General features: G+C 39.4%; 1 protein-coding gene across 1 annotated transcript in view; it reads left to right on the top strand.

The window, feature by feature from the left end:
• Positions 1–27738, top strand: part of LOC149472960 (cadherin-related family member 4-like) — a 140778-nt gene that overhangs the window by 59815 nt on the left and 53225 nt on the right. Inside the window, exons 8-10 of the mRNA XM_089686741.1 lie at positions 7787–7878; positions 11947–12057; positions 19483–19592. Coding sequence (XP_089542867.1) covers positions 7787–7878; positions 11947–12057; positions 19483–19592 — 313 coding nt within the window. The remainder of the gene's footprint in view (positions 1–7786; positions 7879–11946; positions 12058–19482; positions 19593–27738) is intronic.

Here is a 27738-nt window from a genome sequence, read left to right as displayed (position 1 = left end):
GGAGGTGGGGGGGATGGAGGGGGGGGGAGAGGGGGAGGGAGAGAAGAGGGAGGGGATTGGGGATAGGGAGTTTCAAAACTGACATCTGGTACGAGAGAAGAGGTATAGGGAAGGGAAAGAGGAAAGGAAATGGTAAAATAGGAAGAAGGAAAATAAAATATGGAGGAAATACGCTTCGTGACCCATAATGTAAATGGATTAAACTGCCCAGGTAAAAGATTTCGACTATATAGAGAACTACAACATAGAGAGGCCTCAGTTGTTTTTTTGCAGGAAACACATCTAGAGTTAAAAAAAAATATTAAGTTATACTCTAGACAACACCCGACATGGTATTATGCAGATTCCCCAGATAAGAGAACTAAGGGAGTAGCTATAGGATTTGCAAAAAACATCAGGTTTGAACTGGAAGAGAGAAAGACAGACCCGGAGGGGAGGTATTTGTTTTTGAAGGGTAAATTACATGACATAGAATGTACGCTTGTTAACATATATTGCCCTAATAAGAAGCCAGAGATGTTTTTGAAAGGGGTTATGAGAAGATTGATGGATTTTGGAAAGGGATATCTAATAGTGGCAGGTGACTTTAATATATGTATGGATCCACAAATAGATACAACATCTGGAGTACAGAGAGGGGGAAATAGGTCCATGGGACCATTGAAAAGGGTGATGAAAGAGTGCCAACTGGTGGATAGCTGGAGAATTGTCCACATGAGAGAGAGAGATTACACTTTCTTCTCTAGTGTACATAGGACATACTCTAGATTGGACTATATTTTGCTGGACCATCGACTTGTTGAGGATTTGGTTAAAGCAGAAATAGAAGCAAAAACTATCTCGGACCATGCACCTGTAGTAATGGAATTAAAATGGGGAGGGAAAAGGTCAGGTGGTTTATCATGGAGGTTGAATGAGATACTCCTCACAGATCCAGATACTGACCGGAAGATCAGGGAGGAGATAGAGAGGTTCTTTGAGGAAAATGAAACAGAGGATGTATCACTAGCTACAGTGTGGGAGGCACATAAAGCATATGTAAGAGGAATCCTTATTGCGATTGGGGCAAAGAAAAAAAGGGAAAGACGCGAGAAGATCAGTGGGCTTTTGAAGGAAATAGCTGAGATGGAACTCCTACATAAAAATAACATAAGGGGAGAGATAGAGCAAAGAGTGATAAAAAAGAGAGAAGAACTAGAGAAAGTAATGGAGGAAGAAAAAATGAGAACTTTTAATAAGATCATTGGTGAAAGATATAGATGGGGAGACAGACCAGGAAAATATCTGATGAGAGCCTTGAGGAGAAAGAAGAATAGGAATTATATAGATAAAATAAAAAACTCCAAGGGAGAGTTAGTTCATTCAACTAAAGATATTGCAAAGGTATTTAAAAATTACTACAGTAAATTATATAATATTGCCCCTAAGGATGTTATAAATAAAGATAAAATGACAAATATTGATAAAAGAAGGGATTATTTAAGAAATGCAGGATTACCAAAATTGAGTGAAGAACTATTAAACTCCTTAGAATCCGAAATCACGCAGGAAGAACTAAAAATAGCATTAAAAAGCTTTAAGACGGGAAAAAGCCCAGGCCCAGATGGATATACTGTGAGGTATTATAAAAAATACAGTGATTTACTGCTACCTAAATTAGAGAGATATATGGAGGCGTTGGGGGGAGAGATGGAAATAAGAGAGGAATCCCTTCTGGCACAGGTGGTCCTAATACATAAGGAAGGTAAAGATATCACCCATTGTGCAAGTTATAGACCGATATCGCTATTGAACGTAGATACGAAGCTGTATGCAAAAGTATTGGCGAATAGGTTAAGGGATCTGATGCCAGATTGGATTCATGGAGACCAGGTAGGCTTTGTTAGAGGAAGAGAGGGTCGAGATAATGGGTTGAGGTCCCTGATGCTTATACAGAAGAGTAAAATGGAAAAAAATCCAGTAGTGCTGCTCTCGATAGATGCGGAGAAGGCGTTCGATAGGGTTAACTGGAGTTTTATGATGGATACACTGGAGGTCCTGGGACTGGGTAGTAGGATGAGAAAGTGGATTGGAAGATTGTATGAAGGACCGTCTGCGATGGTAATGGTAAACGGAGAGAGATCAGAGACCTTTCCAATGTCAAATGGAACCAGACAGGGATGCCCACTGTCCCCACTGTTGTTTGTTTTATCACTGGAACCCCTGTTATCAACAATTAGGAAAAATATAGATATAAAGGGAATAAATGTTGGAAAGATAGAACATAAGATAGCCGCATTTGCGGACGATTTATTATTCTATGTTGGAAACCCAAGGATAACACTTCCTAACTTAATGAAAACACTGAAGGAATATGGGGAAATGTCAAATTTAAAAATTAACCCGAGCAAAACAGAGATATTAAATATAAATCTTCCAAAAAGTGAAAAAGAAAATATACAGAGAGAATTTCCCTTTATATGGAAAAATAGAGAAATAAAGTACCTGGGAGTAAAACTCACTCCCTCACAGAAGAATCTTTATAAAGCTAATTATATCCCAATGTTAAATGAAATCAGAGAGGAACTGAGGAAAATGGGTGGAGGAAATCCCTCCTGGCTGGGCCGTATTAATCTGATAAAAATGGTAATTCTCCCTAAGATACTGTATAAATTCCAGATGATTCCCATTAATCTTCCAGGGGTGTATTTTAGGACAATCAAGCGAATGGTTACTAAATATATATGGAAAAATAAAAAACCTAGGATATCATATGAAGTGCTAAGCAGAAATAAAGGAAAAGGAGGGTTGGGAGTCCCGGATTTCAAAAGATACCACAGGGCAGCCATCCTAGCGAGAATTTTTGACTGGACACACAACTTAAAGAGTAAACATTGGGTCACAATAGAAAATACACTTAGTAGAAAGGATTTGGGTAGGAGCGTATGGGTGCCACCACAATTTAGAGAATTAGAGGAGAGCACGAGTGTATACACGAGGATTGTAATAAGAGAATGGGATAAAATGCACAAACAGAGGAAATGGGATTTTAATTCATTATTAATGTCACTAAGAAATTCAGACTTTTTTCCCCCAGGTAAAGAGGAAATCTCAGGTAGATGGATTATGAAGGAAGACGCTCAGGTGAGAGATGTAATGGAGGGGGTAAACTTAAGAACACTGGAGGATTTGAAAAAGGAAGAGGGAAGGATTTTCACTGGGATAGATAAATGGAGATATAATCAATTAAAACAATTTGTGGAGAAATTAACGAAGCCCCTTAGAACTAGGAAAGAATGGAATGAATTCGAGAAATATTTAGAAGATAGAGGTGATGGGAAACACAGCACTGCCAAAGCATATAAAGCTCTCATGGATTTAGATAGTAAGTTTAAATTAAAGTATATAGAAAAATGGGAAAAGGATTTAGGGGTGGAGTGGGAAGAACACACACAGAGGAAAATATATAGAATGGTACATGAAAATATTAGTATGCGTGAAGTGGAAATGAATTTTAAATGTTTGACAAGGTGGTATGTCACACCGGTGATAGAGCACAAGATGAGTGAGGAGAAGCAACCCTGGTGTTGGCGAGGATGTGGAGGGTTGGGCACGATGTATCACATTTGGTGGGAATGTCCAAAAATACACACATACTGGGAAAAAGTTACAAACCAAATCAAAATTCTCACTGGAGTGGAGATAGGATTGGATCCTGAAATCTGTCTTTTCCATAACTCAATGATATCTGGAAATAAATATAAAGAACTGGGCATACTGGGCTACCTAAACGCAGCAAAAAGTCTGATTCCTAGGTCTTGGCGTAAGGTTGAGGCACCGAGTGAAGAAGATTGGATGAATAGAGTAGATCAGATTGCTAGATTGGAGAAACTCTATTATCTACAGGAAGATAGGATGGTGATGTATTATGCGAAATGGGAGAAATGGGAGGAGTTCAAAGTAAAGGTAAAGAAAGGTACTGAGTAAGTAAGCATAAAGAAAAGGGAAAGAGAGGATAAGAAGAAACGAAGAGAAAAGAGGTGGGGAAAGGATTAGGAAAAGGGAGAGAATATAGTAATTAGCATCTCTTTCTCTCTTAGTCTTTCTCTTCGGTTCTCAAACCTAGGTTTCCAGAGAATATGAGATACAAGCCAATCAGTCAGATGTCAGGGGTATATAGTAGCGGGGTGGGAGGTGGGCGGGTAATGGGTTAAGGGAGCTATGGGGAGAAAATGAAAATGATACGAAACCAATGATTTATGAGAAATTGTAATATTATATTTTCAATATATGGAAATATGTATTGTTTTTTAAATGAAAAATGAATAAATATTTAAATTATAAAAAAAAAAAAAAAAGGCTAAAAATCAAACCTATGTGGCTTATGGCCAAAGTTAAAAAAGCTATAAATAATAAGAAAAGAGCTTTTATTAAATATAAAAATGAAGGAACGATATCGTTTAAACACTACAAACAATATAACAGAATATGTAAAAAGGAAATCAAGGCCACAAAAATTGAAAACGAACGACAGATTGCAAAGGAGAGTAGGACAAACCCCCAAAAATTCTTCAGATATATTAATAGTAAAAAGGTCCGGTCCAAGCATGTAGGCCCTTTACAAAATAATCTAGAGTGGGTGACTGGGGACAAAGAGAAGGCAGATTTATTAAATACCTTCTTCATCTCTGAGTATATAAAGGAGCATTGGGGAGCTCTTGTCCATAATGGATATGGTATTGACACAGCCCCAGATGATCCACAGTGGCTCACAACCGATATGATCCAGAAATATTTGGACAGAAGGAAGGTGAATAAAGCACCTGGATGGCACACATCCACAGGTTCTTAAAGAATTGAGCTCTGTCATTTCAAAGCCATTGCTTCTAATTTTTAGGGACTCTTTAGTGACTGTCATAGTACCACTGGATTGGCGTAATGCCAATGTGGTGCCTATATTTAAAAAGGGATCAAAACCTTTACCAAGATTAAGAATTATAAGTAATTACAAGTAATTATAGAGCTGTTAGTTTAACTTCTATAGTGAAGATACTGGACAGCTTAATAGAAGACCACATAGATGAGTTCTTGCTGTAAAAAAAAAATTTAAGCAACAAACAGCATGGATTCATAAAAGACAGAAGTTGTCAAACAAATCTGATTTCTTTTTATGAGTAGGTGAGCAAAATCTTGGACAGAGGGGTGGCTGTGAATGTGGTATACTTGGATTTTGCAAAAGCGTTTGACACAGTTCCCCATACACGGCTAATGTGTAATGTAAAGTCTACGGGCTTGGAAAAATCTGTATGTAAATGGATAGAAAACTGGCTAAAAGATTGTATTCAGAGAGTAGAGGTTAATGATTCAAACTCTGAATGGTCTAGGGCAGGGATGGGCAACTGTGGCCCTCCAGCTGTTGTAGAACTACAAGTCCCATGAGGCATTGCAAAACTGACGGTTACAAGCATGACTCCCAAAGGCAGAGGCATGATGGGACTTGTAGTTCACCAACAGCTGGAGGGCCACTTGCCCACCCCTGGTCTAGGGTTGTTAATGGTGTACCCCAGGGTTCAGTGTAGGGACACTTACTTTTTATTAGATTTAGAAACGATATAGGGTCTGGGATTAAAAATACCATTTCAGTCTTTGCAGATGACACCAAGCTTTGCAGTGGAATGACGTCCCTACAGGATATCTCTAACTTACAAGCCAACCTCAATGCACTGTTATTTGGGCAACTATGTGGCAAATGAGGTTTAATGTTGATAAATGTAAGGTTATGCACTTGGGGGCTAAGAATATGCATGCATCATACATACTAGAGGGAGTACAAATGGGGGAATCAATGATGGAGAAGGATCTGGGGTTTCTGGTAGATCACAAGCTTAATAATGGCATGCAATGCCAAGCTGCGGTTTCCAAAGCGAGCAAAATCCTCTCTTGTATTAAAAGAGGTATAGACTCCAGAGGGAGAGATATCATTTTACCCCTGTACAAATCATTAGTTATACCTCATCTGGAATATGCAGTTCAGTTTTGGGTACCAATTCACAAAAAGCACACTGGGAACTGGATAAAGTGCAGAGAAGGGCAACCAAACTGATAAGAGGCATGGCAGAACTCAGCTATGAGGAAAACGTAGAGGAACTGAATGTATTCTCTCTTGAGAAGATGAGATTAAGGGGGGATATGTTCAACATGTATAAATACATCAGTGGTTCATATAGTAAACTCGGTGTAGCGTTATTCAGCCTTAGGCCATCACAGAGGACAAGTGAGCACTCTTTACATCTGGAGGAAAAAATATTTAATTTCCAAGTACAGAAAGGTTTCTTCACAGTAAAAGCTGTGAAAAAGCGGAATAAACTCCCTCAAGAGCTGGTTCTGGCCAGCTCAGCAGATTGCTTTAAAAAAGACCTGGATTATTTCCTATATACACAAAATATAACTTGATACTAACATTTATAGGTAAAGTTGATCCATGGAATATCCGATTGCCTCTCAGGGGATCAGGAAGGAATTTTTTACCCCCCTGCAGGAGCAAAATGGATCATTAGTGTAGAAGTGGAAAACCCAGATACTCCTGTTCTTGGGGATGGACTCAATGTCATTGGGACCACATAACGAAATTCTTGGAATATGCACGCCTTGCTGCACTCAAACGACCGGGGTGTCCAGATATACTGAATAGAGAAAAACAAACAGAGGGTGCACCGGCCTAGTGCAGCCTATGATAGGCTGTATGCAGTACCCGTTGATGACCTTGCCCAGTGGGCTAAGACTCGGTATGTTATCATACTTATCCATCCATCCATATGAACACCCTATTACTTACGTTCTAACAACAATACTATAATACTGCAATGCTATGAAACTTTACTATTTATATAACAGATGCCATACTACATTTTAAAAACAGAGTACACCTATTATCATCCAAAATTTTTATGGTCATTCATGCACACCATATATTGTATGATATATATTATATAATATATAATATATTTTATCACTTCCATTCATCCAGATAGGGATATTTGCACTTTGATGTATTTTGATGTTGTGTATATATATATTTTTGTCATATTGCATTCATTATGTCAGGATCTTCCATCACATTACTCCCCGCCCCTGGGAGCCTTCAGTACAGCCCATATGTAATCACTGAGGATTCATTAGTGAGCATATATAAGAGAGGGACAGACATCTAAGTAGTTGGCTCTGAGGAAGTGGCTAGCCCTAGAAACGCGTCAGTTTTTGGATGTCCAGAATTCTCATCATAGACAGATACGCAGTGCGAATTGGACAAAACTGTTCCTTCATGATGTGCCTTTTATTTATTGACTACTGTGAGTAGAATACCTATTTTTTACATTCAGTAAACATACTTTTAAGGTAATGCACTAGGCCGGTGTGCCCTCTGTTTGTTTTTCTCTATTCAGCAAAATGGATCATGCTTTGCTGGGTTTTTTGCCTTCCTCTGGATCAGTTGTGGTTATAGGATTATAACTTTTTTTTTTTGGCTGAACTGGAGGGATTTTGATCTTTTTTCAGCCAGAATAACTATGTAACTATGTGATCCTTGTTTTACCTAATACATCCTATTAACAGAAAACGTCCCCAACAATCAACGAACGTCCCACAGATTAGATTTCAATAGAATTTAGTGGCACTTTTTCCTTAACTTATTATAAAAACCTATGAAAGTTTTACAGATAAAATACATCCTCTGTCCATATAATAAAATGTTTATTTATTTATTTATTTGTGCATATTAATAAATGTATTTTTTATTACTTTATTTAAGGCATCACGTTATCAGTTCCTGAAACATTTCCCATTTTCACAACTCTATATACTGTCCTTGCCAAGGATCCAGATGAAGGAGATGATGTCAAAGTATGTGTTTTCTCTTAATAATTAATAAACAATATAGACAGCATGGCTATATATATATATACAGTTGCAAGAAAAAGTATGTGAACCCCTTGGGATTACGTGGAGTTTTGCATGAATTGGGCATAAAATGTGCTCTGAACGTCATCTAAGTCACAACAATAGAAGAACACAGTCTGCTGAACATAATACTACACAAACATTAGATGTTGCCATGGTTTAATTGCACATAACATGTAAACATTCACAGTGCAGGGAGGAAAAAGTATGTGAACCTTTGGACTTAATAACTGGTTGACCCTCCTTTGGCAGCAATAACCTCAACCAAACGTTTCCTGTAGTTGCAGATCAGACCTGCACAACGATCTGGAGTCATTTTGGACCACTCCTCTTCACAAAACTGTTTCAGTGTAGCAATATTCTTGGGATGTCTGGTGTGAATCGCTCTCTTAAGGTCATGCCACAGCATTTCTATCGGGTTGAGGTCAGGACTCTGACTGGGCCACTCCAGAAGGCGTATTCTGTGCTGTTGCAGCCATTGTTTTGTTGAATTACTTGTATGCTTTGGGTCATTGTCCTGTTGCATCACCCATCCTCTGAGGAGCTTCAGTTGGCGGACAGATGGTCGTACGTTTTCCTGCAAAATGTCTTGATAAACTCTGGAATTCATTTTCCCATCAATGACAACAATCCGTCCAGGCCCTGAGGCAGCAAAGCAGCCCCAAACCATGATGCTCCCTCCGCCATGTTTTACAGTGGGGATGAGGTTTTGATGTTGGTGTGCTGTGCCTTTTTTTTCTCCACACATAGTGTTGTGTGTTCTTCCCAAACAACTCAATCTTGGTTTCATCTGTCCACAGTATATTTTGCCAGTAGTGCTGTGGAACATCCAGGTGCTCTTTTGCAAACTTCAAACGTGCTGCAATATTCTTTTTGGACAGCGATGGCTTCCTCCGTGGTGTCCTCCCATGTACTCCATTCTTGTTTAATGTTTTCCTTATTGTAGATGTGTCAACAAAAATGTTAGCATGTGCCAGAGATTTCTGTAGGTCTTTAGCTGACACTCTGGGATTCTTCTTTACCTCATGCAGCATTCTGCGCTGTGCTCTTGCAGTCATTTTTACAGGACGACCCCGCCTAGGGAGAGTAGCAACAGTGCTAAACTTTCTCCATTTGTAGACAGTCTGTCTTACCGTGGACACATGAACATCAAGGCTTTTGGAGATACTTTTGTAACCCTTTCCAGCTTCATGCAAGTCAACAATTCTTGATCGTAGGTCTTCTGAGAGCTCTTTTCTGCGAGGCATGGTTCACATCAGACAGTGCTTCTTGAAACCAGTAAACCCAAAACAGGTATGTGTTTTGTAAGGGCAGGACAGCTGTCAGCAACACATCCAATATCATCACACTGATTGGAGTCAAGGTTGGCTCACTCCTGGCTCCAATTAGCTCTGGGAGAAGTCATTAAGCTAGGGCCTCACATACTTTTTCCTCCCTGCACTGTGAATGTTTACATGTTATGTGCAATTAAACCATGGCAACATCTAATGTTTGTGTAGTATTATGTTCAGCAGACTGTGTTCTTCTATTGTTGTGACTTAGATGACGTTCAGAGCACATTTTATGCCCAATTCATGCAAAACTCCACGTAATCCCAAGGGGTTCACATACTTTTTCTTGCAACTGTACATTTGTGCAGGCAGCAGTAACCTTTGCAAATCCCTGCACTAAAATAGAAATTAGAATTTGCAAAGTAAAATGTACATTTACAGTACATGGTGTTGGAATCTATTGGATGTAGACATACAATCAGCTTCTGTCTGACAACCTACTGAGTGTAGTTATAATAAATGTATACTCACTTACTAAAATGAACACAGTGTTTAAGTCACCTAGTAATATACATCTTCACATGAAATGAAAAATACTGCACATTCAGACGGCCGATTAACATTATGCACTTTGTGGAATGTACATGAATGCCTTCTCTGCTCCTCTGTCTGGATGCAGAGAAGGCGTTTGATAGAGTCCACTGGGCCTATCTACAAACCATTCTCAATAAATTTGGATTTTCTCAGCCATTGTGGCTCTCTACTCTACTCCATCAGCTCAAATGTACATGTCAAAAATGCTGTCTAAACCCTTCTAAATAATGAATGGCACCAGACAAGGTTGTCGAATATCTCTGCTAATCTTTACCTTAATTGCGGAACCTTTGGCAGAATATGTCTACACTTAACCTGTATTACTGGGTTTTGGGCAGGGTCCACAGAGCATAAAATCAGCCTTTTTACTGATGATATCATCTTAATGATCTCTAATCCCCAAACCTCCCTGGCTGTAATACAGGATACACTACAATGGTTTAGTGATGTCTCCTACTACAAACTCAATGCTTCCAAATGTCACATATTAGATTTAGGTATAGATGGTACATTATTGCAAAACAAATACGGATGATAATATGTGTACTCTGTTTTTCAAATGTAGGATGAAGTGGGTAAAGCATACCTAGGTAATACTCTGACCAGAACCACCAAAGGGCTATTTAAAGAGAACTACATTCCATTTTGTCAGAAATTTAGTGAGGAACTATGCAATCTGTCCAGATATGAATTCTCCTGGGCTGGTCACCTTCCGGCCTTTAAGATGAATATTCTACCTCAATTACTGTACTTATTGCAAGCTCTCCCAATATTTCTCTCTCAATCCAACCTATCCTCTTTACAAAAAATGCTTCGCTCCTATATCTGGAAAAGGAAAAAACCCCAGGACACCCATTGGAGGCTCATTAAGCATAGAGTTGCGAGAGTCTTGGTTAGTAGATTTCAGAGATTATTATTATGCTACAGTACTAGCGTAAATGAAGGATTGGTTCCCATTGACCACCATCACTCTCGGGTGAGAATTAGGTAATGTCTGGGCATAACTTAGAGTCATGGCTTTACAGCACTAGACCAGAGGGTGTGCTTCTCATTCACTTCCCCCCTACTAATAAAGTTTTGAGTTGCAAGATTGGTGGTGATTCCTCAACAAGAACATGGACAATGACTCCCACCATTGCACTCAAAATCCCACTGCAGATTTTACAACTTTTGATTCCTGACATCCACTTACCTAGCAGACTCACTTGTAATTCAATATATCAAGCTACTTGCTGTACATCTCTCTGGGAGCTTTCCCAGAGGACTACTAACGTCATCTCCCTCCTGTTTGAGGGAATGTGGCTTGTTAGGCTCCCTGATTCATTTCCTCTGAAAGTTATGGGGGGGTTTTCGCATGATTGACAACATCCCTAATATCAGATTCCCTAATATTCATTTCATCTGGGATTTCCCATGGCTTATTGGGTACTGGGACAAAGTATTCCACTTTCTAGCATTATTGAGACCCTTCTCCCCTTTTCCTCACTTAGCCCTTCTTAATGTAACCATACCATAGAATCCATACCCCTCATTTTCTTAAACTAGTCACCCACATATTCATATTCATATTCATAGTCACCATGGGTACACTTCAAGGGATAACAGTACAGTATTGTTACAAATGATCTAGTTTGCATTATACTTTCTTTGGATTGTTTTATGTTTTAGTTTTGTTATTATTGGTACTGGTTTTACACTGTTCAATGAATAGCCAGTAAACTTCTTTAGACCTATTAATTAGAAGTTTTACAAAAATTTTGGAAAGACTTTATATTATTGTTATGTGATATATGTAAAGGAAGTTGGACTGCTTTCTGTGTTTTTTTACTTTTCTATGCCGCATTTATTGTCTTGCATTTCTACTTGTAAAACAATAAAAATATATTGAAATGAAAAATACTGCACTTTTGGGTATTTATTTTATTATTTAATAACACACATGGCATAGGGGATTTTTGTAGATTTTATTTTAAATTTTACTTTGAGCTACCTTTTTGGCTTTAGAATGTTTGTTATAGATTTTGTACTTGCACTGCTGGGGTATATTGTGTTTTTATCTGTTGAAAGGCATAAATTAATATTTAGCTTAACAATGATTTACTACATTATGCTTTATTGATACCAGATTTTTTTTTTCTTTCTTTAGTTTAAAATTATACAATCACCCCCTGAAGCACAGACATTTTTTACTCTAAATGAAGATTCTGGCATTATTTCTACTACTGGAAGACGTTTGGACTATGAATCAGACCCAAAGGTATGAAACATATAATATGTTGTGTTTTGTAAAATGTTGTGCTTGTTTAAATGCTTTCCCACTACCCTATTGTAGAACTACTGCTACAGGTCAGCAGGGCTGCGCAAAATCACATACAGCATCTCCCAGAAGTGAGTACACCCCTCACATTTTTGTAAATATTTTATTATATCTTTTCATGTGACAACACTGAAGAAATGACCCTTTGCTACAATGTAAAGTAGTGAGTGTACACTGTTATACAAGCTGTACACTCACTACTTTACATTGTAGTAAAGTGACTTTTCTTCAGTGTTGTTACATGAAAAGATATAATAAAATATTTACAAAAATGTGAGGGGTGTACTCACGTCTGTGAGATGCTGTGTGTATATATATATATATACACACATGATTTGTATTTCCGGGTAGGGGTCATTGGCATGTTCGCGCACAGCCCTACCCGTGGCGCCATTGGCAGCTACAGATGTCAATCAGCGGGTCACAGCTGGAGATTCCACGCCGGCACCTTGCGATTGCTATATCGAACTTACAGGGTAAACAACAGAGGTCTCTCTCCTGCCAGCAAGGATATGCTGAGAAATACACAGCAGAATGTCTACCTAGTAAAACACACACAGCACATCATATAAAACAGCACACAGTTAACTATTTGATCGCCCCAAATGTTAACCCCTTCCTGCCCAGTGTCATTAGTACAGTGTCAGTGTTTTTTAGCACTGATCACTGTATTAGTGTCACTGGGGATGTCAGTGTCAGAATGCCCGCCACAGTCCCACAGTCCCGCTATAAGTCGTTGATTGCCGCCATTACTAGTATAAACTAAATAAAAATTTCCACTATATATACCGCCATTTGTAGACGCTATAACTTTCACATAACCAATTAATTCACACATATTGGGAATTTTGTTTTAGTGAAGACATTTAGCAGAATACATTTTGGCCTAAAGTTATGAAGAAATTAGTTTTTTAATTTTTTGTACTGGATGTTTTATAGCAAAAAGTCAAACATATTCTTTTTTTTTAAATTGTCAGTCTTTTTTTGTTTATAGAGCAAAAAATAAAAAATGTACAGGTGATCAAATACCCCCGAAAGAAAGCTCTATTTGTGGGAAAAAAAGCACATAAATTTAATTTATGTACAGCATTGCATGACCACGCAATTGTCAGTTAAAGTAATGCAGCGCCCTATCGCAAAAATGGCCTGGTCAGGAAGGGGGGTAAATCCCCTGGAAGGCAAGTGATTAAAAAAGCAGTGTATACCAATATATCAATTTGTTTTAAATGGAAAGTGCATCTTTAAATTTTACATTTAACAATTTTATAAGGTTAGTAAGCTAATTACTATTTCTTCACATGCATACCAACAATAAACAATTCTGCGTACAAAATCACTGTTTCCTGCTTAGCACGGAGTACTTGCATATATTTTATGAAGGACAATCACATTCCTATTTTAACCCCTCTAACATTATATTTCCTTCCAGAAAAATGTACAAAAAGGTGTTTATTTTCAACATGCATGTTACAATGGAAATGTTAGGATAAAAAATTACTTGACTTGCCCCTTTTTCCTCCCCCTTTACTCTTGTAATCCGTAAGGTTTTTGATTTGGGTAGTTTAGGTCCATCATTTGGGACTGCCCTGGACCTGTTGGTCAGATTAATTAGTTTGTACTATTATATATTTAAAGATAAACATTGACATTGTAGCTCTGTCTACCCATTTCCCTTGCGTAAAATTGCAAAGAAAGAGGCAATATTACAAACACCTTAGGAAACAATCTGTTTCCTTTTCCTTTATGGAGGAAATTAGGTATTTTAGTGGACAGGTGGTGGTCCAGTGTAGAGAAGAAGTCCTCAATCCAGATTAAACTTCATAACCTGTACCTGGGGAATTATACAGCATGTAAAATTGCCATTGCAGGTCAGGAAAAAAATGCACACACGCGTATATATATATATATATATATATATATATATATATACACAATTAGGTCCATATATATTTGGACACAGGCACAATTTTAGGTTTTTTGTTTTTCAGGTATTTACCAAAAGATATTCAAGCTATAGTTATATCATGGATATGGACTGAAAGTGCACACTCTCAGGTTTAATTTGAGGGTATGTACATCCAAATTGGAGGAAGGGTTTAGGGATTACAGGTCCCCTTTAGCCATCTCCGCTTTTTCAAGGGACCAAAAATAATTGGAAAATTGAATCAAAAGCTGTTTCTTGTTCAAACATGTTATTATTTTTAAAGGCAGGGAAATACAGGTTTAGGACAATCCATATTTATACATATAAAAAACGCGTTGTATGGAACCACAGAAAAACATAAAGAGATATAACAGTATGCTGGCAGACAGGATCCGGGTATACAACAGATAGGGGGCTCCGCTCCCTGTGATCATATAAGGGTTCCATATGAAACAGTAAAGATGGGGCAGGGGAGAGTAGGGTAGAGGGGGGGAGAGTAAGAGAGATTGAAAAAGGAATAGAAGAGGGGAGGAGAGAAAATGTGACTTCTAGAGCGGAACAGAGAGACTCAAGACCATATCAATGTATAACATGGCGTGTTGGATAGCCAAAGTAGTGGATTAGGAAATTTCAAGGAAGGAGTAGTTAATCGTCAAAGTTTGGTGGGAAGAAATATTCCACCCATGGGGTCCAGATTGACAAAAACCTAGGGATGGCATCTAGGATGGTGGCTTCCACTTTAGCATGAATTATAGCCTGTGTAACCGTGTTCCTAGCTGCTACAATACACAAAGATGAAGATTTCCACGATTTGGCTATGATCTGTTTAGTTGCTGTGGTGGCCGGCAAGAGAGGTTTAAATTGAGGCTTAGACATGCTGGAAGAGCACAGGTTTAGGAGGGCTACAAGTGGGTCAGGTGTTATTTACTTTCATAAAGTGCCTGGATAACATATGAACATTTTGACCCAAAAGGCTTGGGCTTCCAGGCAAGTCCACCAGATATGAAAGTAGGTCCCTATCATCACACAACCTCGAAAGCATTCAGAGGGATAGTTGGGGGTATATTTAGCAATCCTCACCAGAACCAGGTACCATTGGGTCAAGACTTTATAGTTTGTCTCTAGGGCTACTATGTTTTGTGAAGAGGACTTTGTAGCAGACCAGATGCGGTCCCAATCTGCAGGGTCCAATTTATGGCCCAGATCTGTCTCCCATCTATTGACATAAGAGGGGTGTAATGAGGACTCAGGAGTAGATAGAAGGGCATAGATATCAGAGATTATGTCTCATCTATGCAGATTTCTATCACAAGATCGTTCAAAGGAGGACATCAAATGAGCCAAACGGGCTTGGGCACCTCCCAAAGAAGGAGGGAGGAAATGTCCGGGGTAGAATGGAGTGACAGGTATTCTTTCAGAACAATCTCAATATCTAAGCTGTGGGATGGATGGGACAGTAGATTATCGTTGATGACCCAGGAGGGATCAGATGTCGAGGGTGCTAAAGACGCGAGTGACATGAGGACGGCGCTATGATCAGACCAAGGTATGGGGAGAATATCTGAAGGCAAGAAGCCGAGAGGAGGAACTAACAGTCATAAAACTTTGGTCTATATGCGAAAGTGTTTTGTGGGGATAGGAGTAAAAGGTATACCAACATTTCACCGGGTTGAGTTCTCTCCACGTATCGACCAGAGAGTAATGATGTAGTAGTTTTTGAAAGGAGATTTTAGGGGCCAGCGGAAGGGGTGGTTGAGGTGACTTGTCTAGAAAAGGGATACAAGGTGCATACAAGGCACTGTACATTCAAGGTAAGGACATTCAGGGAACCCATGGGGGGAAAGTGTGGTTTGCTGAAAAGCGGTGAGTCTTCATATGGGTGAACACAGAACGGCCACGAGAGGAGATGAAAGATATAAAGCAGGACAAGGGGGTCAAAGAAATCACATGAAGGAGCAAGAGGGGGAGAAAATGGTAAGTGACATCAAAGAAGAATGGTGAGGGGCAACTATGGCTCAGGTGGTGGTCCCTGAGACCCCCGCATAGCGGAGAGACCCAGAGATCAAGACAGTATATCTCTAAACACTACAGAATTTATCCGGTTGCTTCTGTCTTCTGTCACATCATCAATAAACACCAATGACCCAATGCCACTGGAATCCATTTGAGCCCCTGAAAATGGAAGGACTGTGTATAAAAATGGTTACAGTTCCTAAAACAGTGTTTTTCAACCTTTTTTGTGCAAAGGCACACTTTTTTCATGAAAAAAATCACGAGGCACACCACCATTAGAAAATGTTAAAAAAATTTACCTCTGTGCCTATATTGACTATATATAAAGTAATTCTCTTGAATAGGAATCAAACACAAAGAAATTATTTTATAATTACTTTATTATGAAATAATAAAGTATTTTATAATTGGACCCGGGGGCCGGACCAAGAGTAGATGAATGATGTGTATGTGTCATCCATAGTAAGTATAGTAATATTCCCCCATAGTAAGCATAGTAATTAATCCCTCATATAGTATTTCATCCCCCCATATAGTATTTCATCCCTCATATAGTATTTCATCCCTCATATAGTAATTCATCCCTCATATAGTATTTCATCCCCCCATATAGTAATTCATCCCTCATATAGTATTTCATCCCCCCATATAGTATTTCATCCCCCCATATAGTATTTCATCCCTCATATAGTAATTCATCCCTCATATAGTATTTCATCCCCCCATATAGTATTTCATCCCCCCATATAGTATTTCATCCCCCCATATAGTATTTCATCCCTCATATAGTAATTCATCCCTCATATAGTATTTCATCCCTCATATAGTATTTCATCCCTCATATAGTATTTCATCCCCCATATAGTATTTCATCCCCCCATATAGTATTTCATCCCCTCATATAGTATTTCATCCCTCATATAGTATTTCATCCCCCCATATAGTATTTCATCCCTCATACAGTAATTCATCCCTCATATAGTAATTCATCCCCCATATAGTATTTCATCCCTCATATAGTATTTCATCCCCCCATATAGTATTTCATCCCTCATATAGTAATTCATCCCCCCATATAGTATTTCATCCCCCCATATAGTATTTCATCCCCCCATATAGTATTTCATCCCTCATATAGTAATTCATCCCTGATATAGTAATTCATCCCCCATATAGTATTTCATCCCCCCATATAGTATTTCATCCCTCATAAAGTAATTCATCCCTCATATAGTATTTCATCCCCCACAGTACTATTCCCCCCCCCCCCCTTCTAGTAAGCCAAGTCCCCCGTGTCAATTCACTTACCTTTTGCGTTCCTCTCGCTGTCTTCCCGCGCCGTTCGGGTCTTCAGGGCGGACTGTGAGAGGAGCCTAGCTCCCCTCCCCTCACGTTCGGCACGCTGCCCCGCCTACACACATCCTGACAGCCACATCCGCAAGCCGGATTAAAAGGTCCGCGCGGACTTTTGGGGCTGCCAACCGAGAGGAGGCAGGGGAGCGGCCGACCGAGAGGAGGGAGGGGAGCAGGCGCCCGGCACACAGAAGAGCCGCATTAGACTGGGTAAAGAGCCGCATGTGGCTCGCGAGCCGCAGCTTGCCGACCACTGAATCATTAGATTCTAATGATTGGTCTATTTGTGAGCCGAAGCCACATGTTACAGATGAAATTGGAATTTTTCCCACGGCACACCAGACAATATCTCACGGCACACTAGTGTGCCGCGGCACAGTGGTTGAAAAACGCTGTCCTAAAATTTGTACGTGATATTTATTTTGGTGGCATGCAGAGCCAAAAATATGAAAATTGTGCCTGTGTCCAAATATATATGGCTCTAACTGTGTTGTGTATGTATATATATATATATACATATATGTATATATATATATATATACATATATATATATATATATATATACATATATATATATATATATATATATATATATATACTGTATATATAGTGGGACCTCGCTTCAAATGGTAGAGCTTTTGTAACGCACACAGCAAATCACTTTGTTTAAGAGCCGTTTCAGCCCATTTTTATTTAAACGACAGTTCAATAACATAAGAGGTTTCCCACGCAGGGGTATCTATCATCAATATAAACGAAAAAATTCAGCCTCCTGGCTCTCTCAGATATAAACAATCTTCCTCTGGCCTTTCTCTTCAGGCTTACATCTTTCTCCTGCAGACTCCTTCAAAAATGGCTCTTGCACACAGCTAGCCACTAGCACACAGCTACTCCCGAGCAGCCCCTTGCTGCTTTTGGCTTCCACCTCTCCTAGGTGAAGCCCACCTGACTTCAAGGCAGTGACGTCCTGTCTGCTGGGGTGGAGCCCTCCTGACTCCTGTCTGCCAGGGTGGAGCCCAGAATCATGGCCTAGCCTCCACAAAAAGGCCTGCACGCACCTGTGCAATCAGCGCGCTGGCTGCTCTCAAAACATGGGCCCAGGATCGGAGATTTCATCCCTCCCAAATCTCTTAGAAATCTCCAGGCTACAGGCCCCAATACAGGCTTTACAATCCAAAGAGGAAACTGATAAACCAGTTTCCACTGCATTATGAGAACTGCCTGGAGCCCCTCAACCTGTATGGTTGAGAGTCCTGGGTCACCACCGTGATATCCACCGTGGCAGGCTACCGCACTGCCACAATATATATATATATATATATATATATATATATATATATAATTGCACATACAGTATATATGTACTTATCTGCATAGTTATTAACATGAAAACATTTTAGTAACAGTATTCTTTTAGGGCACAGCTTACTGGGTTGTAAAAATGGCATACAAATGTTTGTAGGGTGGCATAATGCTATCATTCACCTAAAAAGTATTTGTTCCTGCAGAAAATATTTCATTCTTTTACATGTACAATCATCAGAGAACACATAACAAATGGCACATGTGAAATGAAGTAGGTGATATCATCATTTACATGCAGTACCTACATTTATAAAAAATCATGTCAGTGTCTACTGTATTTTATTTTAAATTATATCTAAAGTATTTTTTTTTTCGTTTTGGATACAGTGCTCTCTGTGTCTTCCCTGAGGAGATTAGCTCCCTCTGTTTGTTACCAATATCATGGGCATTGAAAGTGAGGAAAAATCCAAAATTTGCTTTTGTCACTAGAAGAGGAATACAAGGGAAAGCATCCAGTAGACATTTGTTCCAATACTGTCTAAACGGGGTTCCCTCATTTTGGAGCGATTTAATCTCACTTGATGCTGTGTATATAGAACAGGAAGTGAAGGAATATCTCCACAATGGTACATAGGTGGCAAGAAAAAAACTAATGGAATTTTAACATATATCCAAATAAAGTATGGATTTTAGATATACTTAAACTAGTGTGTGTTGTAAGTGCTTGTACATTACACCAGGACATAGTTTTATATTTGTGTGCCCTTAGAAATTTGTGATCTCAATCAAGGTTGAAAATGTGAAGGAAAATCCAATGTTCTGCCGTGGTTTAATCACACTCAGCCTGCAAAATGAAAATGACGAAGTGCCTATTTTTCAGTAAGCAAATATTACACATTTTACTTACAATTTTAATCAAAAACACATTTGTTTGATTTGTCTTACTAATAGTTCAGAAATTGTATATAAAAGTTGAGGTTATGTACAGTCTGGTGGACCTAGCATGAAAGGACACATACTATATAATAATAGAAAAGTCATGATGGGGCATAATAAATGCCAACTACAGAACAGCATGAAATTGGAAATTGTATATATTATCTTCACTTATGAGGTGGCAATGGTATGTCATATTCACTAGTGTAGTAATAATGCAAATACTCTGAAATGAGTTGGATATAATAGCTCATGTCACCTTAACCACTTAAGGACCACCCACAAATGCACTGCGATGGGTGGCAGCTACACGATGGGTATGGCGCTGGTGCTCTACCAATACAGGGGGCGCCCACCTTGTTGCCCTAAGTTTTTGGGAAATGAATAAAGAAAGTGAAAATTTATTTTTTCTTTTCTTTTTTTCTTTTTCAAAACCCTGTGACAAAAATCATATCTGAAAAATAGTCACCATGCCGCTTATCAAATTCCTTGGGTTATCAAGTTTCCAAAAAGGGGTCCTTTGGGGGGGGATGTTTGTACTATCCTGGTATTTTAGGGCCTCCCAAACTGTGATAGGTAGTGGGGAAGAGATATGAGGAAATATGCCCTTTGAAAGCCTGGAGGTGGTCATTGGATTTGGGGTGCTTGTATGTAGCTAGGCTGCCAAAAAGTCTCTCATATATGGTATCTCCATACTTGGGAGAAGTAGCAGAATGCGTTTTTAGGGTGTTATTCCACATTAGTGATGGGCCGAACACTCCCTTTTTGGTTCGCAGTAAAGCATTTGAACCTAATGAAAGTTCAACTGCAAACTTTGAACCGGGACAATTCACTAAGCAATATCTTATTGCATCCGAGTATGTGGTAAGATACCGCACAGCATTTTTCTAAAAAAACTACTAAAATATTGCATAAGTTATATTATTAAGCCATGCGGTATTTTAGAAGTGAAAACTTTCCTTAATGTTTCAGCGGAAACCCCGCTGACAGCTGATTGTAAAAAGAATTGCCAGCAATTAAAAAATTAGCAAACAAATGGCTTGGAGTCCCACGGCAAAATTAAAAAAAAAATGGCATGGGTTTCCCCCCAAGATCCATACCAGACCCTCATCCAAGCATGCAGCCCAGCAGCTCAAAAAAGGGGGGGAGTGAGTGAGCACCTCCCCTCCTGAACCATACCATTCCACATGCCGTCAACATGGGGGGTGCTTTGGGGCAGAGGGGGGCTTTCCCTAAAGCACCTTGTCCTCATGTTGATGGAGATAAAAGCCCCTTCTGCATAATCATGGCCGGTAGCTGTGGGGGTCTGTGGGCAGGGGACTTATTGGAATCTGGAAGATCCCCCAGATTCTGGCCCCCCCGTTATGTGAATGAGTATGGGGTACATGGTACCAGTACTCATTCAGAAAAAAAAGTGTAGTGTAAAAATTGACAGAAGACAGTGTTTGACAAGTCCTTTATTAAAAACAAAAATCAAAAAAAGTCCCACGAAGTAGACATCAACTGCTTGACCTCGCCTCCTTGTGACATCATCATGTGCTGTGAATGGCCTGGGGTCAGGTGCATTGTGTTGGCCAATCACAATGCACTGTCAGTGGGCATTGCATTGTGTGGTGCGGTGGGCGAATAGCCTGCCGAACGCCCTTACCGTTCGTGTGTTTGCTGAACACACGAACGGCCAATGCTTGAGTCGAACTTAAGTTTGACTCGAACATCAAGTCCAACATTATTCCACATATACCCATTGGCATGCGTGAGCAATATATCATTTAAGTGACAACTTTGTGTAAAATAAAAAAAAAATGGTAATTTTCCAAAATGTTACATGGACTCAACATGCCTCTCAGCAAATTCCTTGGTGTGTCTACTTTCCAAAAAGGGATCATTTGGGGTTTTTTGCACTGCCATGGAATTTTAGCACCTCAAGAAATGTGATAGGCAGTCAGAAAGTAAAAGCTGCGTAAATTGCAATATATATACCATAGTTTGTAGATACTATAACTTTCACACAAACCAATTAATATACACGTATTGGGATTTTTTTTACCAAAGACATGTAGCAGATTACATGTTGCCTGAATTTATGACTAACTTTGAGTTTACTGGATATTTTTTATAACCGAAAGTAGAAAATATAGTTTTCTTTAAAAATTTTTTGTCTTTTTTTGTTTTAGCACAAAAATTTAAAAAACCCAGTGGTGATCAAATACCACCAAAGGAAAGCTGTATTTGTTTGAAAAAAGGACATAAAATTTTGTTTGGGTACAGAGTTACATGACCTTGCAATGACCACTTAAAATAGAGCAGTGCCGAGTAGCAAAAAATGGCCTGGTCATTAACCACTAGCCTACAGGGCACTTATACCCCCTTCCTGCCCAGGCCAATTTCCAGCTTTCAGCGCTGTCACACTTTGAATGACAATTGCGCGGTCATGCAACACTGTACCCATATGAAATTTTTATCATTTTTTTGAGACAAATAGATCTTTCTTTTAGTGGTATTTAATCACCTCTGGGATTTTTATTTTTTCTTAAACAAACCAAAAACCACTGAAAATTTTGAAAAAAAAAACATTTTTTCTTAGTTTTTGTTATACAATTTTGTAAATAAGTGATTTTTCTCCTTCACTGATGTGCGCTAATGAGGCTGCAGTGATGGGCACTGATAGGCTGCACTGATGGACACTGATAGGTGGCACTGATGGGCACTGATGAGGAGGCACTGGTAGGTTGCACTGATGGGCATTGACAGGCATCACTGATGGGCACTGAAAGGCAGCACTGATACATGACACTGATACATGACACTGATATATGGCACTGATAGGCAGCACTGACTGGCACTGATAGGCGGCATCGACTGGCGCTGTTAGGCGGCACCGACTGGCGCTGTTAGGCGGCACCGACTGGCACTGATAGGCGGCACTGACTGGCACTGTTGCGCACTGATAGGCGACACTGACTGGCACTGATAGGTGGCACTGATTGGCAGCACTGATAGGTGGCACTGATTGGCATTGATAGGTGGCACTGACTGGCACTGATGAGTGATATTGAAAGGCAGTTCATATGGGCACTGATATGTGGCATTGATGTGCACTGGTATGCACTGATATGTGGCATTGATGTGGCACTGATGGGCACTGGCACAAGGCACTGATGAGCACTGACAGGTGGCACTTCTGGGGCCACACTGATCATCAGGGCACATTGATCATCAGTGCCCTGATGATCAGTGTACATGTCCCCTCCGCGTAAAGCCGATTACCAGCTCTCCTCTCCTCTCGAGCTGTCAGCGTGACAGCTCAAGCGGAGAGAAATGCTGATAACCGGCATTTCCGTGTTTACATGTGATCAGCTGTGAGTGGACACAGCTGATCACATGACCGAACCGACATCTTCGGCTCTTTCCGTGATCCGTTGTGTCCGAGGGACACAGCGCACCAGCGATCGACGTGCTGCGCGCTCCCTGAGCCGCGCATGCGCAGTGAGAATGGTAGGACGTCATATTACGTCCTATCAGAATGAGAGAACCACCATGCGCCCATCATTGTACTATAGGGCGGGCAGAAGGTGGTTAAGGGGGGGGGGTAAATCTTCCAGAGTGCAAGTGGTAAAAGTGGTAATAAAACCCAAAACAAAAAAATCATATATTGCAGCTTACCAATCCTTATCCGTGATGGCTACATTCCTTTTCTCTTTTTAGACTTTTTTTCCCTTGATGATCTTGCCAGTGATACACTTTCTGTCTTATGCTATCTCCACTCCGCTGGAGGTGCAATGGAGACACCTTTGAACAATGACATTGTCAGTCTGAGGAAAGGTTGTTTTTAGATGCACCAGCAGATTTAGGTGAACTTGACTAACAAAACCAAAACACAGCTAAAACTTTTTTAAAGAGTTGCTTAACTTTTGTTGAGAATAAAAACAACCAACTCTGGGTAATCAATGTACACTACACGGATTTTAACAAACTTTGTTCAGATTCCAGTTTAAAAGCTGTTTACTCAACTATGTCTTTTGGATACTGATTCTGAATGGGACTAATTCATTTTAATCAGCTGGTGCACTTTTAAGGTTCTGAAGAGAAAAGTTGCAGTGTTTTCATCCATTTAGAAGTGATTAACCCTTTGGGAGTATCTCACCAAAAATTATATTTTTGTTGCAGGGGCTTCCTAAAATTTGATTTGTATCTTAGTGCAGAAAATCAAGCAGAAAATGACATTTCTGGGGACGTTCTATACACCAACTAAGTAGAAAAGGCCTCCAGGTTGCCATATTGCTTTGCACTTTCCAGAAATTTACAGTGCTGCACATTGAAAATGGCTTGTTTAGCAATTGTATATGCTATTGAATTTTTTTTTAATTCCTATATTTTTCCCACAAAAGCGTAGTTACCTTTTAATCATTTCTTTACTTTAGCAATATAGATTTTTCTTCAATTAATAAAAACTGACCAATGTAAGTGTCCCTGTCAGTATTAAACATGTTTTCCTCAACACTCTAACTGCCACTTTTGCTGGACAGTTTGGCCTGTTAAAGGAAGTTATAAAAAAACAGACTTACTGGAGGTATCAACAGGTAAAAATAAAGAGAAGAAAAACTAAGAACATTAAAACTAGTTCAGCCACCCAATCTAAGAAGGGCAGTGCTACTTTAAGGCGGACAATTTTATTAACTAATTTACTGCTAATTTTGACAATTTACATTTTAGCTATGTTCCATTAGGGATAAGCCAAATGTACTGGGGCTCAGTTCACTAGTTCTGAATGTTACGCCAAACTCCATTACAGTCGATAGAAGCAAAATCTTTAAAATCAATCATGACCATTTTCAAGGCTAATAGGCAACAATTGGTAAAATAATTGGCATAGGGACACTGGGCACTGCAAGAGGAAACATGTACCAATTTCAAAAAGCATTTTTCAAAAAAACACCGTTTTACGGGGTGCAGTGATTTTCATAATGTTTAAAGTGAAACATTAAAAATCCACAATTCCTCTACAAAACATGTTTGGAGGATGTCATTGAATTGGGGCACACGTGTGATGTTAACATAGTACAACAGCAAAACTGACATTTACAAAGTAAAAAACATGCTTTTTAAATTTACATTTTCAATCCATCTTGGTTTTCCTTGCAAAAAATGTCATAAGGCCCCTCTTAACTTACATACCAGACCCTTAACCCCTTCATGATGGAGGGTAAAACAAATCTTAACACTTGAACACAGTTTTGCTATTTCAGTATGTGTTAATAAAACTGTACATATCATAACTACTTAGTGTATCCAGGTGAATTACAAATTGTTCTTTCATCTGGTAATAAATGGTAATAGATATGTCCTGTTTTTTTTATCTTGTCAAAGGAAAACTGGCACAAAATTGTAAAAACAATTTTTTTTCAATGTAGTTGTATATTTCTTACTATTTTCATAGCCAACCACCAAAAAACAAATAAAAATAAATTCTGATTCTCTTGATGATCATAACATACCACATATTTATATGTTATTTGTACCCATAGTAAGGCCCAGAAACAATAATGTGCTTTTTTTTTTATCTCACTTAAAAACACACTGGCACTGACATTAACCAAAACTGATACTAAATTAAATTTTTTTATCCTACCTAAAATACACTGACCTTGATCTTTGACCCAACTGCTGATTGTGTCTTTTTACTCTGATCGTGATCTCTGACCCTAACCTTGACCTGTAACCTGACACTGACCTAAATCAAACCACGATCTAGCTATTTTATATGTATTTAAGTATTTATTTTAACTACAGTGTAGGCTGCAAGTTATGGACTTTTTAGGCACATACGCAAGACCATTTGCAATGCTAAAACAATATAATTTATTGACACAGATATAAAAGGCAATCATTCTATAATTAAAAATTAAATTTTTGGAATATAGCATGATACCCCAAACCCATATTGCAGTAGAGGCACCCAGTTGTCATATGTTGTAATGGGAACCCAAATTTGATATCCGGGTCCTCTAACTGCAGGGATTGCACCGTCCACAATTAGCTCAGCTCTATATGTTTCATGATTGAGATCGCTTCTTCAGGAGCTAGTATATAGCATTAAAATGAGAGATTAATCATAAAAGAAGATATGCGCACTCCTAAGGCGGGAAATAGCTCCATCAACTCCTAGCGGGAAAGTCACCAAGGTGGGTGCAGGGGGTGCACAGCAAAAGAGGTCCCCAATGATTATGGGTACCTATGGCTTAACATTAGTGCCTTCTGGTTTGCTGTACGGTCCTTCACATAGGGCCTTGTGCAAACTACTATGTACAAGAAAGGGTATAGACGTAAGCTTCAAAGTATCATCATTTGTATGCATAAACCGCTTAAATCCATCCACAAGGCCATATAGATAACAACGCCAGCGTATCTAATCTTTATATTTGTCACTGCAGCCATAAACAAGTCCTTGCCACTGAGGTGGGCCATGGTTCAGTCTCCCAGCTTAGCCTAAAGTGTGTCCTTAGGACGTGGCACTTAAATACAACCGTTGTACCACGGCACCACCTGGGGGATACAACCCATTAATTAGTAATGTATTTATTTTACACACACTTCTTTTGTTAACAGTTTTCTCCACTAGCAAGAAAAAAAGGATACAAAGTATATTTTCCTCCAATCGCACATGGGGGCTATACAGTGACTGATCGTAGTGATAGTCAATCAGAGGCTATCACAGTGATCAGGTGATTGGGAACTGTGCCTTCTGGTCCCCGATTGTTAGTACTGGAGGAGGGAGTTGCAGTAGTTGAGGTGAGAGATAACCAAGGAGTGAATTAGAAGCTTTGTAGTGCCATTGGTTAGTAAGGGGCATATTTTGTAGATGTGGAGGTTGAGGTGGCAAGATTTGGACAGTGATTAGATATGCAACTGAAAGGAGAGTTCAGAATCCTGGATTACACCTAGCACCCTGGCATGTAGAGATGTACTGAAAGTTGTGCCATTGATCTTGACAGGGAAGTCAGGGGAAGAGGCATGTGGGGAAAGAAATATTTTGACCTTGGTTTTGGATAGATTGAGTTTGAGGAAGTGGTGTGACATCCAGACTAATACATCTGTTAGTAAACTAATGATACGTGAGGAGGCTGATGGAGTAAGCTGAGGGGCAGAAAGATAGATTTGGATGTCATCAACATACAAATCATATTATATCATCAGCTGACCCAAGGAGGAGGTGTAGATAAAAATAAGAGAGGTCTAAAAACAGAACCTTGGGGGACCCTGACAGAAAAAAGGAAGAGGAGAGGAGGAAATAAAATTGTAAGTGACACTGAAGGTGTAGTGGGATAGGTAAGATGAGAAGCAATGAAGAGTACAGGCTCATAAACCTAAGGAGTGGAGTTTTTGGAGGAGGAGGGGGTGGTCCACTGTTTCAAAGAAAATCTGTAAATATGTAGGTTGCCATTTCTTAGTCCATTTGACAATGCTAGTTGCCTGGCTGTTGTGTGGTTTCTTTAAATTCAGTACTTTCTGAGTCAATGACTTAGAGCATGTATGAAGATAAATATTTTGATATTTCTCTTAAAACCAATGGATTTAAGATTTGCGGTTCCCACTAATTTATGGTGACATTTCCAGGACAAAATGTTAAAGAACCCATAATGCCCTGCCTATAATAATGACCAATAATTAGGGCTAAGGATGTCTTTGGGTTCAGGTTAAACATGAGTTTGACACAAAGACACTGGCCAATTTCTTCTTCAGGCCAGAGGGTGGTAGAGCCCATGGCATCTTCAGTTTGGCAAGTATATGTGTGACAATAGCACTTACCTACTGGTCGCTCTTCAAAATTCCTACATGTACCTCGACTGGCACAAATCCTAAAATTGGCGGTGCAGTGGTTTATCATGCAGTACCCTAGCCTCCTAGTTCTACATCAGGCCAGAAGGCATTTGTGGGCAAGTTAGGTGGTCATACATGCCGCTTGGAATAAATACAGTTCTAATATCAGCTGCCTGACAACCATTTCATCTTTGACACCCGCTTTCATATCAAAATCTTTGGTCGCACCTTTCACATCAGAGTCCTCAGTGGCTCCCTTTCACATCAGTGT

The sequence above is a fragment of the Staurois parvus genome, unplaced genomic scaffold (assembly GCF_062004578.1).
Source record: "Staurois parvus isolate SC_StPar_1 unplaced genomic scaffold, SC_StPar_1.0 ptg000019l, whole genome shotgun sequence".
In the NCBI taxonomy this organism is placed as follows: domain Eukaryota; kingdom Metazoa; phylum Chordata; class Amphibia; order Anura; family Ranidae; genus Staurois; species Staurois parvus.
Note: the sequence above shows the minus strand (reverse complement) of the source record. Positions and strands in the feature narration are given on the sequence as shown.